Below are 15640 nucleotides of genomic sequence, written 5' to 3' on the forward strand. Positions count from 1 at the left end.
GTCATTACTGGTAACGATGCTTGCATTGTTATCAAGTATTTCGTTATAAACTTGAAACTATAATTACATAGATCTAGTTTGAGTGCTCTCATTACAAAGCTATTGAACATCGTATGTATGTAAATGAAAAAACAGCACCCATTTTTTAATTAAACAGCTGTGCAACATGTACATAAAAATAAATCATTAAGACGTGTTCTCATTCATATGACAAAAAAACAATTGAACGTTGAAAGATGACCTCTGGTTAGGGTTCAAAGGACAATATGTGCCCCACCGCAGCAAAACGAACCAGTTAGTTTCAGTTAGTTAGCTAGGTAGGAATAAGGTTAGCTACTATGTTCGGTTTAATAACTATTGTGCATAATATCCGGGTGCGTTGCATTGACATTTCACTGCATATATGTATGAAAGCATGTATATGTATGTGACAAATAAACCTCTTGAATATTGAATCTAAAACGGAAGGCTCACAAGATAGTCAAATAAGACCATTTGACTATCTTGTGAGCCTTCCGTTTTTAAGAAGGAGCTTTTTTTATTTTTAACTTAAATATTTTCTCCATTGGACTGCATTTAAGCACGGTGAGAAGCTGCAGCAGAGTGGTAAGTTTTGCACTAGGAAAGCATTCGGCGAGGTTGTGCTATGAACAGATTTAAATGATGGGAACCAACATTTTAGTAAGTCCTGGGCTGAAAAATACCAAACTATCTATTTAACATTTTTTTCCATCAACCTTGAAAATGAGACTAATATAGCAAGCAAGCACTTCCAAGGGGTGTGTAGCTCCAAAATCATGTCACACGTCCATTTTTTTTTTCTTTACCTGGGATTGGGTGCAGGCTGGGTCCACTAGATTTTGGCACGCCATCTGAATAGACTGGTTTGCTCTGGCAAACTGTGATGGATCCACAAGGCCCTTCTGTCCAGCTGAGCTGTTTGGGTCCGATACACCCACTAGGTAGGCTGCCTGTTCAGAGAGAAATGTTTCAAGACTCGGAAATGAAGGGTTACCTGCTCCAAACCGTTGTTCAAGCTAGGGACCGCCTAACGCAGTTTATCCAACTAATTTTATAACTGTTGCTCATAAAGCAAACCAGCATTCTCCCCAAATGGTGACAAAAAGGTACAGAAGATGAATGTGTATTGAAAACTTTATGGGAACGTATCAATGTGACACAGAATTGTTAAAATTACAGTTACTGAAGTGATGTTCCAGTGTTTTTTTCCAGTGATTTTTTTTTTATTTCTATGGATCACACAACTCTTGAGTTGTGTCGGATATACTGCACATATGTTAGGTCCCCCGAAATTTTACAGTTTTACTTCCACATTTTACCTGTGCAGCTGCTTCAGTCAGGCCACACAAGGCTTTTGAGCAGGCACTGACCGAGTCACCAAACTCAGGCAAGTTACTGTTCTTGGCGTTGTGCGAGATGCCTGCCATGGACTCCCCAAGGACCTGTCATGTAAGATGTTGGGAGATAAAGGCAATGGTCATTTAGGCATTATGCTGCAAAGATGGTGGACAGCAAGATTGATGAAATCACTCGAAAGATTGACTGTGTATACATAAATACAGCATTCACTCCTGAATTATGGCACAGCGTACATTATGCCAAATCTCGTTTGTATAACAATGTCGTTCTGGCAAAATAATTATATGTAAAAGGTTGTTTTTTTTTTGTTTTTTTTAAAGCTAAGATGATAGCTTCTTTGGACTCCCAGACAAACGACCCCTCCAAATGTCAAAATGCAGCAGCAGCTCAACCACAAACCTGTGAGTCAAAGTTCACTCAAGTGAAACCACGGGAGGAATGACTACAATTCAATTTCATGATAAGAGAGTCCATTGATCACAATCGTTTTGAAATAACTTAAACCAGTGCAAAATTAAGGCTGGACATAGTGGCTTTTGGGTTTGATGAGAATGCGTACGTGTCATTCTCAGATGTAGTCATGCTGTGATTTTGTCTTACCTTGGAGTTCTCCATGACACTATCTATGCAGTCAAAATAGGACAGGTCGGAGACAGCTTCAGTGGGCTTCTCCAACATCCCCCGCACTGACTGCAGACACAAATGATACATTTGTATGCACTCCAACACTGGCACATAACACATGGTGAAATCATTAGTGCCATGTACATTTTGTGGTGTGCAGCCACTACACCTTCTCACAATTCACTCATCATTCTCTAAATAATGGAAAATGAACACAGTTACGATGTGCAAAAGAAAAAAGCAGGAGCATCAAACAATATTTAAGAAAATTGTTTCTAAATCATTGATTCCTCAAAATAGACACCCATTAATTAAGAACAGCCTCAACAACGTGAGGCGTTCAGTTAACAACTTCCAGAACTTGCTCAGACATTCTCTTGCTCCGATAGATGGGAATGAGGTTTGCAAACTGGGGAGGCAAGGTCATAAGTTTAAGTTGTCCTGTTGACATTGAGAATATTGTGACATTAATTTGAATATTATAACAAAGGACACATTTAACCTCCATAGAGATACCATTAATGTATTCATTGAGAAGCTGCACGAGAGGGGATTTTCCCGGGGGGAAATTTGTGAGATAAAAGAACCAACGCCAACAATATATAATAGGTATATTTTACAGCAAGAAATTCCTTGTAGTTATGTCATCGCACTTAAGTCGCATATGAATAAGTCGCATACATGTAAAGTATTTTAAGCAAAATGGACAATCTTAATCATTTAAATTAATTATAGAGTCTAATGTCTGTAGGCACAAAGGAATGACAGAAGCTCTTGTTGATCTTGCCCTCATTCTCCTCTCTGCCATCACCTCCAAACTGTCTGTTTTGGGACCAATGGACTGGCCTTCCTTACCAGCTTGTTCAATCTGTCGGCATCGCTAGCACTGATGCGGTCTCGCCACTATCTCTACTTCCTCCTCCTGGATGAAAACAGGGGTCCTTCCTGCTGTTGGATGTCCACCAGAAACTCATGGATTTTCTTGATGTTGAGCAGAAGGCGGTTCCTGCTGCACCATTCAACAAAGCTCTTAACAAGCCCCATGTACTTCTCCTCCTCATTGTCCTCACTGATGCAGCTCACAATGGAGCTTTAATCAGAGAACTTATGGATGTGGCATATTCCAGAATTTAAATGGAGGTCAGAGGTGTACGGCGATGGAACAGTTCATCAGGGTGCACCTGTGTCAACCATTGCAACAGTCGACAAGCAGCCCTGCAGATGGACGTACTGCGGTTTGCATTTGAGGTAGGCTGTCGTGCTCTTGTCAAGCAGCATGTTGGAGACCTTCTCCACACTATGTCCACTTGAAAGTGCCAGTGCACAAGAGAATATCTGAGCAAGTTCGATCATCAGCATGCATCTGGGCATTCACACAATCACACCCTTTTTCTTGGAACAAATGACTGATCGGCACTCTAATAGGCCAGGGGTAGGTTTGAATGCGTTCGGGCTCGATTGCCTTTATAATTGGTAAACTGGATGGTGTTTTCTTGTGGTAAAATTTCAGGTCCAAATTTGACCAATATAATTCAAGCAGCCTGAATATAGTTTTTCGAATATCGAATATATCTCCAACTTCAATTTTTGGATTGGAATTTGTAAATGAGCAAAACATGAAATGGAAAAAAAAAAAAGATTTTTTTTTTTTTTTTGAAATGGCAGAACTTGAAATTTCAAAGAGGTGAAGTCAAAACAAATGAATGCAGATACCTTGCTTTAAAGTGAAATATATCGAAGGTCTGAATTAAAAGCTGTTAACATTTCAATACATGAAATTCGATGGCTTCAAATATTCAGAACGTTAGGGCTCCCCCAAAATAGTCGACGAGAAAAGTTTTTTAGTTGACTGAGTTTTTCATTTGTCAGTTGGTCGCAGGAAGAATAAAAAACAAAAAAATAAATCCTTCCCAATCCATTGCGTAATCTTAAAACCCACATGGCTGGACCCATGTATGAAACGTAAGTACAGGGAAGTGATACCGCACACCAGGGAATGACTACAATTTATTTTCATAATCATAAGAGAATCCATTGATCGCGAATGTTTTGAAAATAATTTAACAAGTGCAAAATTAAGACTGGGCATCATGGCTTTTGGGTTTGATAAGAATGCGTACGTGTAACTTCTGATGTAGTCACGCTGTGATTTTGTCTTACCTTACCCTGAGCTTGTAAACACCTATATAGTTATAACATTCTTTCTCAGCCCTGGAACTCAAATCATTTTCTGTTGCCCCAGAAATCTATATTTTAATAACTCTATTAATATCATCAACGTGCGACAACTAGTCAACTAATGGCTTGAACTGACGACTAAATAGTCGACTTGGAAAGACTTTAGTTGGGTGCCCTACAAAACATTATGGCGCTTATTCATTTCCATAGTAAACATGTCAGAACTTCCTGGGCATAGCGTCAGCTCTCAGCCTCAGCCTATGTTTCTCTCAAGAAATACACTAAACTTAACAAACTAACACTACACTAGTAAAAAAGGGGTCAGAAAAGTAAAAAAAAAAAAAAAAAAATCATATCATAGCACTCAGTTAGCATGAGGGCGGTCGCCTGCGCGGGCGGGCCTGAAAGAACAACTTTGGGACTTTTTATTCGTGGATCCAGAGTGACCGTGGAGATTTTACGCGCTCACTCTCCCAACCAGGAAAACAACGGAGCCGCTGTTCCACGGGTGGGCCCACAGAGGAAGCACCGTAGTAAACGAGGCGGCATTCGGGTCAGAATGAGGACGCAACTTTACCGTCCACCTCTGCTAAGCATCCTTCTTTGCAATGTTCACTCCCTGGAGAACGAGATGGATGACCTTTGAGCAGGGATTACATTCCAACGGGATACGAGAAACTGTTGCGCCCTCTGCCTGATGGAGACATGGCTGAACCCGCTGGTGCTGGACCATGCCATACGTCCAGCCGAATCCGTCTCTGTGTTCCGTGCCGACAGGTCGGAGTAGTCTGGGAAATCCAAGGATGGAGGCGTCTGCCTCATGATAAATAGCCGCACGTGTAACCACAACAACACCAAGTCACTCTCCTGCTCCTGCTCGCCAAACCAGGAACAGCGGACCATCTCATGCTGTCCATTCTACCTTCCCCGGGAATTCAGCACGGTCATTATAACAGCCGTTTATATTCCACCACAAGCGGACACCGACACAGCACTATCGGACCTGTAAAATGTGTTGTGCGGACTTCAAAACAAACATCCCGACGCGGTTGTGGTGGTGGCTGGGGACTTACACAAGCAAACCTTAAAAAAAGTTCTGCCTAATTTCCATCAACACATCACAAGTGCCACCAGGGGAGATAGAACTCTGGACCATGCTCGCTCCCTGCTTTCGGGAAATTTGATCATTCCGCTATCTCATTACTACCTGTTTACAAGTTGTGCATCGTGCGTGAATCGTTAGTGACGATGGACGTAAAGCAGTGGTCGGACCAATCAGAGGCCACGCTTCAGGATGTTCTGACTGACGTAGACTGGGACATGTTCCAATCAAGTTCCAGCGACGTCAGCGAGATTACGGAAGTGGCTGTGAGCTTCATAGCTATGTTAGCAGGCGGGATCTTTCCTATGGTGAAAGTTCGGATATTTCCAAACCAGAAACCCTGGGTCGATAGATCCATTTATGGCGCTCTGAATGCTCGCACGGCCGCTTACAATGACGGTCTTGTATCCGGAAATATGGACTATTACAAAGCGGGGTCGTACAATATACAGAGGGCAGTGAAGGATGCCAAACAGACGTACAGGGACACAGTGGAGCTACAGATGGAGCTACGGGACACCAGACGCTTGTGGCAGGGGCTGCAGACTATTACGAACGACAAGAGCAGCCCTTCCCCATCCACAAGGGTCGGCCAATGAACTGAACTCCATTTATAAGCGGTTTGAGGCTTGCAACACCACTAGCTCGCCAGCTAATTGGAGTTACACCGCTGAGGATAAGCATGGGCTCACGTCAGGAGGGCTCTGATGCGGGTGAACACCAGGAAAGCTGTGGGCCCAGATGGCATATCTGGGTGAGTATTGAAGGTAACCAACCACAAACCAGCCAGCCCCGGTGCTCACTACGATATTCAACGCCTCCCTGGCTGAGTTGGTGGTCCCATCCTGCTTCAAGAGATCCACCGTCATCCCTGTCCCGAAGATCGCCTCTCCTGCCTGCCTGAATGACGACCGTCCGGTGGCCCTCACCTTGGTGGTCATGAAGTGCTTCGAGAGGCTGATTAAGGATTACATCTGCGCCTCCCTCCCCCGCACCTTGGACCTGCTCCAGTTTGTATACCGGCAGAACAGATCCATGGATGATGCGGTCTCCCAGGTACTGCACACCAAACTCACGCACCTTGATGGCCGGAAGGGGGTCTATGTGAGACTGCTGTTCATCAACTATAGTTCAGCTTTCAATACCATAGTCCCCACCAGACTGGCTGCCAAGCTGCGGGAGCTCGGACTGAACACTACGCTGTGTGCCTGGATCTCGACTTCTCACAGCCTGGCCCCAGGTGGTTAGGGTGTGGAGGCACATGTTAAGCTCCCTCACCCTGAACAAAGGATCCCCCCCAGGGCTGGGTCCTCAGCCCCCTACTGTACTCCCTGTACACACGACTGTGTGGCCAGGTCCAGGTCCAACACCATCATCAACGTTGCTGACGACAACAATGTAGCGGTCCTGATGAACGACGATGATGAGAAGGCGTTCCGAAAGGAGGTGGCTGACCTGTCATTCTGATGCCAGGACAACAGCCTCCCCCTGAACGCCAGCAAAACTAAGGAGCTGATTGTGGACTTCAGGAGAGGATTACAACCGAGGACGCATGCGCCAATGGTGATTAATGGGGCTTCTGTCGACAGGGTGAGCAGCTTCAAGTACCTGGGAGTCCACATCACGGAGGACTTAACATGGACTTTACATACAGACACTCCGGTGAGAATGGCAATGCAGTGTCTTTCACACCTCAGACAGCTGAAGAAATTCAGGGTCTCAGTGAGGATCCTCAAGTCCTCCACTCTGGAGCAGTGGAGAGCATCCTGCCTGGGTTGGGAACTGTACTGCTAAGGACACACGGGCCCTGCAGAGGGTGGTGCGTTCAGCCCCAATGTACCACTGGATCTACCCTCCCCTCCCTGCAGGACTTATACACCAGGAGGTGTAGATGCAGAGCCTGAAGGATCCTCATCACCCCAATAACGGACTGTTCCAGCTGCTGCGGTCGGGCAAGCGCCTCCGCAGTCACAAAGCGAGGACAAAGAGACAGACAGAGTTTCTTCCTGCAGCCACAAGGACTGTAAATGCTGAACTCATCAGGGGTCCTAACAACAAGCACTGAAACTCCACTGCCTTACACTACTTAGAAGAAGAATCTTTAATTGTCACGGAACACACCACACTACAACACATGCATACACACACACACGCACATGCTTTGGATGGCGGCCGGTCAAATGAGGCCTCTGCATTTGACCCATCCTGGCTTGTCCTTCCTCCAGGGGGGCAGCCAGGAGCAGTGGGCAGCATTCGTCGATGCGCCCGGGGACCTGGTAACAAGTGTCCATCGCTGGTCAGACGATGATGTGTGCATGTTTTTGGTGGGGGCCCTTACTGATGGTAGGTGGAGGAAACCCCATGTGAGCACGGGGAGAACATGCAAACTCCACACAGAAAGGCTCCTATTTGGGAGATAACCCGCCAGATCACGGTGCCCTGCGGGTTACCGACTTTATGTAGCATACTGTACTGCAAGTTACTGTATCACTGCCTGGTTTGGGAACTGTACTGCTAAGGACACACGGGCCCTGAAGAGGGCGGTGCATTCAGCCAAACGTACCACTGGAACTACCCTCCCCTCCCTGAAGGACTTCTACACCACGAGGTATAGTAGCAGAGCCCGCACGATCATGAAGGATCCTCACCACCCCAACAACGGACTGTTCCAGCTGCTGTAGTTGGGCAAGTGCCTCTGCAGTCATACAGCAAGGAGAGACCTTGACAGTTTTTTTCCGCAAGCTATAAGGATTGTCAATGCAGACACTCACATAGGTCCCACTGCCTTACTGTACTGCATACTGTATCACTGTTCTTGGTTACTGCATACTGTGCTGTATTGCTGTTCTTTTTGGTGTTACTGTATTGCTGTGTTGTACACTACCTCACTTTATTCACATGCCACTCTACTGCACATGTCTGTATTCAAGTAGCGTATCCCATATACATACAGGATAGACTAACTGAGAACTAAATGATAGACAAACCGTATTTTACACACTGTAAAACTATGGTATTGCAGCAGTTTCCGAACCAGTGAATAAATGACATACCTCAAGCTCTCTGAGAGCGTTGTCACACTCTTTCTGGCCCGGCGCTTGCCGAGTGCACATTGTTATCAGTTGGTTGATGCTTTCCGTGACTGAACTGTTGAGAAAGAGATAAAGCAAATGTAGTTTCAGCAAAAAAAGTACCCCCTATAAAGAGGGAAATTCCCTCACTCGACCAGTATACACATGCTTTACACCATTTATCGCTAGACCTTTAATATACGGCCACCTTTCTTTTTTTTTTTTTTGATCCAAACAGTACTGTACATTCAGCACAGATTGTACTTATTGGTCACAGTACTTCAGTTTCTGGCTTTCCATTTTCTTTTATAAAAACAAGTATTTGTAGTTGGTACTCTTGCCTATTCTCACATAGCTTGTTTGACTATTCTTTGTTGTTCGGTACTACAAACTCTGACCCAGTGGTTCTCATTCCCCTCAAAAAGTACCATTTCACCTGCAGGGATCTGTTTTCGAGCAGGAACAATCCAAGTGGAACCAATTTTGGTCTGTGGAAAAAATGCCTAAGTTCCTGGCTTAAAAGGGTTTATGCAGACTTAACACTGAAAGAGCTCCCCGGTGCTGGCTTCACCGGTCATGAGCACCCACAGCACCCCATCTGGTGCCCTCTACCCAACTTGCACATACAGTACAACTGTGAGTACCACAACTAAATTTAAAGGTACAGCAAGTTATATTTTATTTACTGGTTGTGCAAATTGATCATGATATATTGATGGGGGTTTGCAAATGTTGTTAATCACAGTCACTCAGTCCACTGTTAATGGCTACTAAGCTTTCAATCTCTTACAGATGGTACTGGTTTCAACAGACCCCTTTCAAGCCGCTAGGCGGCGGCATCACCGTCTGCGGCCGTCTTGGTGGCAGCAGAGTGCTTGAATCCTGACGACATGTGCGGGGGGGCATTCGCAGAAACTGATATTACGTCAAGTCCCTTTCCCACTTACACTGAAAGCAGTAAATTCACTGGCAATGTTCCGATTTGGTGTCAGGTGGAAACTGGATCCGGTGTCTATGGTCTGTAAAAGTCGTTCCCTAAATCTCCCTACTCTCGACCTAGTACCCAGCCCTTAGACTATGGCTTAAATCCCCAAACAGTTTTTATTTTAGAACATTCAGCTGACAAACAATGCAAGACCCCTCTGCTATGAAGGCTATTGCCACTTTTCCATTGCACAAAGCACCATGACACGGTATGCCTCCCAATCCACATGGGAGAGAGCCGTGAACAGTAGTATGAAGGTAGGAGGAGTCTGGGAAGGAATTGAAAATGTCCTTTACGTTTTTGTCGGTATTTGGTGTTTTTATTATATGAGTTATTTTGAGAAATGGAAAAGGAATGCGGAAGAGAAGAGAAGACAGACAACAGAAAGACACCCAACTAAAGCTGAAATACAGGTACTTGGCGGCTCCAGGAACTGTACATCAACCCCATAAGGGAGGCATGTTGAAAGCAGGTGTGTAAAGATGCACCTTTACATTTGGTGAACTTAACTTCAGCTGTCTTTGTCAGTAGCAATGTAGACCCTTTTAACACTTTAAAATCAAATGCTTTTAGATTTTGTTTCACAGAGGGCTGTGTGTGAGCAGGTCAAACCAGTAAAAGAGAACACCAGCAAATAATGCTTTTTTTATGATAAAACAAACAAAAAAAAAAGGGTCGAGCTTAGTGCTTACCGCGCAGCAGTTGCAAGTTGGTTTTTCAAGTTTGGCGAGTTGGGCTCAGTAGAAAGGGCCTTAGCTGCCAGAAGCAGCTTGCTAGATGACATGGAGATTGTCTTGAGGTTCGAGACCACCTGGTTTTGGTCATCCTTAGACTTGGCAATGGCGGTGGGGGGTGAAGGAGTAAATGAAGTACATTAAGGTTAAATTGCATTGAGATAGCGCTTCTATCTGATAATAGTCTAAGTTTTGTTGACTGTTTGACTGTAATTGTGTATAAGTGTGTCACTCATTCAGTGTTTCACTTAATGTAAGTCAATATACCCAGTTGCTGTGTGGAGAATTACGATTTTTAGCCCTACACTGACTTCCATTGCTCTGAAACTAGTCTAAAAAGCTAAAAAGAAAAACATCTTCCGGGAAAAGTGATATTCTGAGTCTGAGTTTTACCACTCTCCAAAGGAATACAACACTTTTAAGGATCCATATCACTTAAGGCTAGTACATAAGTATCCATAGAATACCTCAAGAATCCTTAAAGGTGAGCTCTCTTTTGAATACCTGGGACGTGCCAGCCATGTCAACACCGGCCTCAAGGAAATTGTTGAAGTCTTGTCCGAACTTGCTGGTGGATTTGGCCAGGTCTTGGGTGGTGCCCCTAGAAGACTGAACCAGTTCATTAGCTGACTGATTCAGACCTGCTGCGGCCTCATTGAGCTTGGACTGCACTTCCTGGAAACTCTTTCCACTGGATGGAAACTAGGAAGGGGGTAGGGGATTAGAATTATGTCAATTATATTACATTTATTCTCAATCAATGGGTGTCAACAAAATTTGCATAGGACGAACATTGCGGCAAAGCTAAAATGAGACAACCGTACAACCTGTATTTCTATTCCAGAAGATGGTGTCTTTTAGCTGAATACTACCACAGGGACTAAGACAACAATTTTTGCCCATTACATAATGAGCAATTCCAAATGTTCCACTCTCTTCTCAAAAGAGACATCATTAAATTTGGATCTCAGGAAGTTTAACTTCATAAATAAGACATTTCCTGAAAGAGGGGAAACCATTTTGGGATTCTAGATGTAGTAATTTTTAGGTAATTTTAAGTTATATTTAAACAGGTTTTACTTTGTACACCATTTTCAGATCTATTTTAACTATTTGTATTCCATTTTGACATTTTACAACTTACTTACTTTCCCTTTTTTTTACTGACTTATTTTAATTATTTTTCATTTAAGAAAGCTTTTTGTTTTAGTAAATATAATGCTCTTACATTGATGCCAAACCACCAGATGACTTTATGAAGAAATTTCAGCCTTAAACAAAATGTTCCATGTTCTACAGCAGAATATATTACATAAGTAATATGGTCAAGAAAAGTAATGAAATGACAAATGCATATTCAGTGCATATGTTTGTACCTAAATGTATCTTTACTTTTTTTAAATATGATAAAGGTTGAGTGTGTAGAATTTACAGAACAGACTTGGCAGAAATGGAATATAATATTGATAAGTATGTTTGAATTAGTGTATAATCCCATGAAAATAAGAATGTGTTTGTGTTGGGAATAGGTACGCTTCATGGAGGCCGCGATGCTGCCATGTTTCTTCTACTGTAGCCCAGAACGTAAAAACCAAACACTGGCTCTAGTGAGGGCCTTTCGCGTTTTTTGCGAGTTTTGCAGCCACTGTCTCCTCCATGGAGGCCGCCATGTTGCAATGCTACTCAGTTGGTTGTGATCTGCAACCTCACCGCTGGACGCCACTATATTCTTCACACTGCACCTTTGAAAATGCACTGGTATGGTCGCATAAACTCCTGTTTGTGAAACTAGCCAACTTCAATTATAAAAATATGGCAATGGCACTAGTAATGACTGTAATTGGCTACATATGCATTACCATTAAAACACACGTTAATGGCAGCATCCAGAAAAACGTAGCCACGGCTACTTCCGTAAACCCGCTGACGTCACTGGAACTTGATAGGAACATGTCCTAGTCGAGGAACTACTACTACACTATCAAATGTGTCTCTCCTCAACCCCAAACTGAACCAAGTGACCCAACTGACCTTTCACTACCACCCCTGCCACCCCTGTGATCTATGGTGCGCTCAAATTGATAGTGACGTAACTGCTCAGTTCAATGAAAGGTTTTCTAGCAGAGTGGTATGAATGTTTGTCCATGTCAGAGTTTCCGTTAGAAAGAATTAGTGCCGGTCCACATGTCCTGGAAGATTTGTACTTCCATACAAATGGGAGAAATTCTGGTCAAATACTATCTGTGTTTATTGAGCTTAAAAACAATTGATAGGCAGGCTACAGGAAGAATGAAATGTTTTATTGAATATTCAAAATAAAATAAGTCCCGTCAGTGTTCCCATCATTTGAAAAATAAAAAAAACAAATATTATGAATACTACAACTAAAATGAAATATTTTGCGTTTGTGAACAATAAGTTACAAGTGCAGCTCCTTTAATCAACATTTCACTGAAATACAATTTTGATAAAATCAAAAACAAAATAAATATGGCAAATAGGTCTAAATAAATAAAGTTTGTGGTGTCCGTCTTCATCAGGACGTCTCGTCGACATATTTTACACAACTTAAATATATAAAAATAAATAAATAAATACCGATGTATAGTATGCGGCCCTGTTGTCAGTGAAACATCATTTTTTCTGCTTCTCCTCCAATTTTTGGATGCTGCCACTCTGTCTCCGCTCCGTGGGTGTTTAAAAGAGCGACGCAATGTCCACGAGGGAGGGGGTGGGGCTTATTTCTATACAGGTACTCCCCACTTAACGACCAAGTTCCAGTCCTACAACCAGGTGGTTAAGCGAAAGTCAATAAGCGAGGACCCACGTAATTTCATGGTAAGGGGGTGTGGCAATTGGGAACGCTAGTGTAGTGAATACTGACCGACTGCGTGAACAAGCTAGACTAAGAGCGGTGATGAACAGATCTGCAGATTTCTTTTTATCAAAATGATCGAGTCTATTTTATTTCGACGACAAGGAAAAACATATGGCGATAATTATTGTTATTGTTTTATTGCCCAGCACTGAATTGAAATTGTGCTTAGAGTGAATTATTTTCACCGTTATGACTTTTTTGAGATTTAAATATGTCAGACAACAGATTTTTCCGGTTAAAAACCAGCAATTACCGGATAACGGAAACGCTGATCCATGTGTGCGCAAATTTAACTGAAACAAGCTTGAGGACACAAGCAGAGAAGATCAGGGTGTGGAATTGTGGACCATATCTGGGGGTGAGACACATTTCCTCCTTAACAGAGAGTCATGTTCAGACTGCCTGTTTTGAGAGCTTGAAATCTCAGCAGTCATCGCATTAACAGTGCACCGACTGGCATAAATCAACAATATTTGTGTACCGACACGAATGTATGAGGGTCAATTTGTTCAATGAATAAATAAAATATTACTGATTGGTCGTTTAATTTGAGTCCATTTTAAAGTATTCAAGCTATTGTCGTTTTTAAAGGAAAGGCATTGGGTTATTTGTTTGTTTTCATTAAGATTAAGTCACCTTGTAATTTATTTATATGGCGGATCATTGATGCACTCAACAATTCTGGATACCAATGAACCTCAACAACTTTTAAAGATGTATACATACATTTATACACATTTATACTTACAGAATCACCAAGTAGAGTCTTGCTGGCCTCTCCTACAGTGCGAATGGCGTTGTCAACATCTCTTTGGCCTGGTAAGCAGTTTACACATCTGTTTAGGGCTTGGGATACTGCCTTGGCCACCTAAAAACAAACACACACACAGTTGTGCAGACAAAGTTTGTTCTTAAAAAGTGATTAATGGACATCTGGGTAAAATGGACCAAAAAAAAGTATTTCCCTTTAAGAAGTAATTTGACTTCTCCTTGGTGATCCATCTATCAATCAAGCAAGCAGAGATATCTATCTAAATCTCTAATGAATGTAGTTTGAATTAGAATTTTTATTCTGGGTCATCCATGTGCTTTCATTTTAGTGCCAATTTGCTGTAGGATTTTTGTTAGAATTTATAACCATCAACACAGGGACTGGAATTTATAAACAGTCAAAACCACTTATCTGGCCCTCATGTATACAAACCTAACTGTAAACAAAAAAGTAATTCTGCCCAATCTCCCACCAGCTACATACAGTATGTATATGTACCCACCATATCCTAACCCAGCACATTTCACAGCGCTGTACTGTTTGGCAGGGTGTGAAAAACATTGAAAATTCCTCTCTAGGTCAAAAATGAGATTATAGCAAATTTGTTATCCACCGCAGCAAAACCCGCTATCTCACGCATTTCTAAAATCGCCAGGAGCAGCCAAATAAGTAAAAAAAAAAAAAAAAAAACCTTTCTTGAAGGAAAATTACATTTTCCTATATTAGTGTTCTTTTGTGTTTTTTTTTTTTATTTTCAAAACCCAGTTTGATTTTTAAATCGGAGAAAAATGTTAACCGTGGAGTTAAATATTCCCGTTAGATTACATGGAGAAACACAGTTTACTTACCGAGATGCTGAATAGCGCTGAACAACGCCGATCGATCGTTTCCTTTAAAACAACTGTCCAGGTGAAGATCATTCCTCCATATTCCATGTGATGTGAAGTCACAATGTAAAACCGTTTTGATATAGTTCAACCTTTAAATCGTACTACTTTTGCTGTGATCTGAGGGGTGTGAGCATGCTGTGATCTCGCGAGAAGATGGAAGCAGAAGTGAGTAGTGAGTGGAGACCCAACATGGTGGCGCCCTGCTACACTAACTAACTCGGTAGCTCCACCTCAGACAAAATAATACACCGAATTGCAAATTATATATATATATATATATATATATATATATATATATATATATATATATATATATATATATATATATATATATATAAATAAAAGGGAACACTGCGCGAAACCAAAATTGGATTGAAAATCCAATTGGATGGAAAATCTAGGATTATATCGATTTTTTTTTTTTTTATAAAGCCTACGGAAAGGAAGAGGACCAGGACCGCAATAATCCCGCGAAAAGAAAGAAGACCGACTCAGCAATGGACACTGATGATCTCATACCGGGTGTCGTAGAGGTGAGTGTCTTGGATGAGATTAACAAGAAGCTGGACATGCTTGGTCCACTTCTCCGAGACATTACTGAGATCAAAGCCAGTCTTGATTTCCTGCTCTGCACGGTCGGCGAGATGCAAAAAGACAATGCGGATCTGAAAACCTCCGCTATGCGTCTCACAGCGAAGATGGAAGTTGTAAAAAAATAAAATAAAATAATGAAAGAGACCATCCTGGATATTCAATCCAGAAGTATGCGGGACAACCTCATCTTTTCTGGGATCCCAGAGAACAACACTGAGTCCCCAGAAAATATGGTGAAAGACTTTCTCCGCACCGCCCTGAAACTCCCGACTGACACTGTGAAGCAGATCACCTTTCACCGCGTTCATCGACTGGGACACCGCGTGGGGAACCGTCCCCGCTCCATCATTGCTAAGTTTGAACACTTCAAGCACAAGGAGCTGGTTAAAAGCAAAGGACAGGAACTGAAAGGAACCACGCTGGGTATGAACG

General features: G+C 42.5%; 1 protein-coding gene across 1 annotated transcript in view; it reads right to left on the reverse strand.

Annotated features, from left to right (window-relative positions):
• tln1 (talin 1) overlaps positions 1-15640 on the reverse strand; it is a 172781-nt gene that overhangs the window by 71310 nt on the left and 85831 nt on the right. Inside the window, exons 28-34 of the mRNA XM_080017830.1 lie at positions 13701-13820; positions 10579-10776; positions 10033-10172; positions 8338-8431; positions 1981-2070; positions 1341-1463; positions 828-971 (exon numbers count right to left, since the gene is read on the reverse strand). Of these exons, the coding sequence (XP_079873956.1) occupies positions 828-971; positions 1341-1463; positions 1981-2070; positions 8338-8431; positions 10033-10172; positions 10579-10776; positions 13701-13820 (909 nt within the window). The remainder of the gene's footprint in view (positions 1-827; positions 972-1340; positions 1464-1980; positions 2071-8337; positions 8432-10032; positions 10173-10578; positions 10777-13700; positions 13821-15640) is intronic.

The sequence above is a fragment of the Zeus faber genome (assembly GCF_960531495.2).
Source record: "Zeus faber genome assembly, chromosome: 17".
Taxonomy (NCBI): domain Eukaryota; kingdom Metazoa; phylum Chordata; class Actinopteri; order Zeiformes; family Zeidae; genus Zeus; species Zeus faber.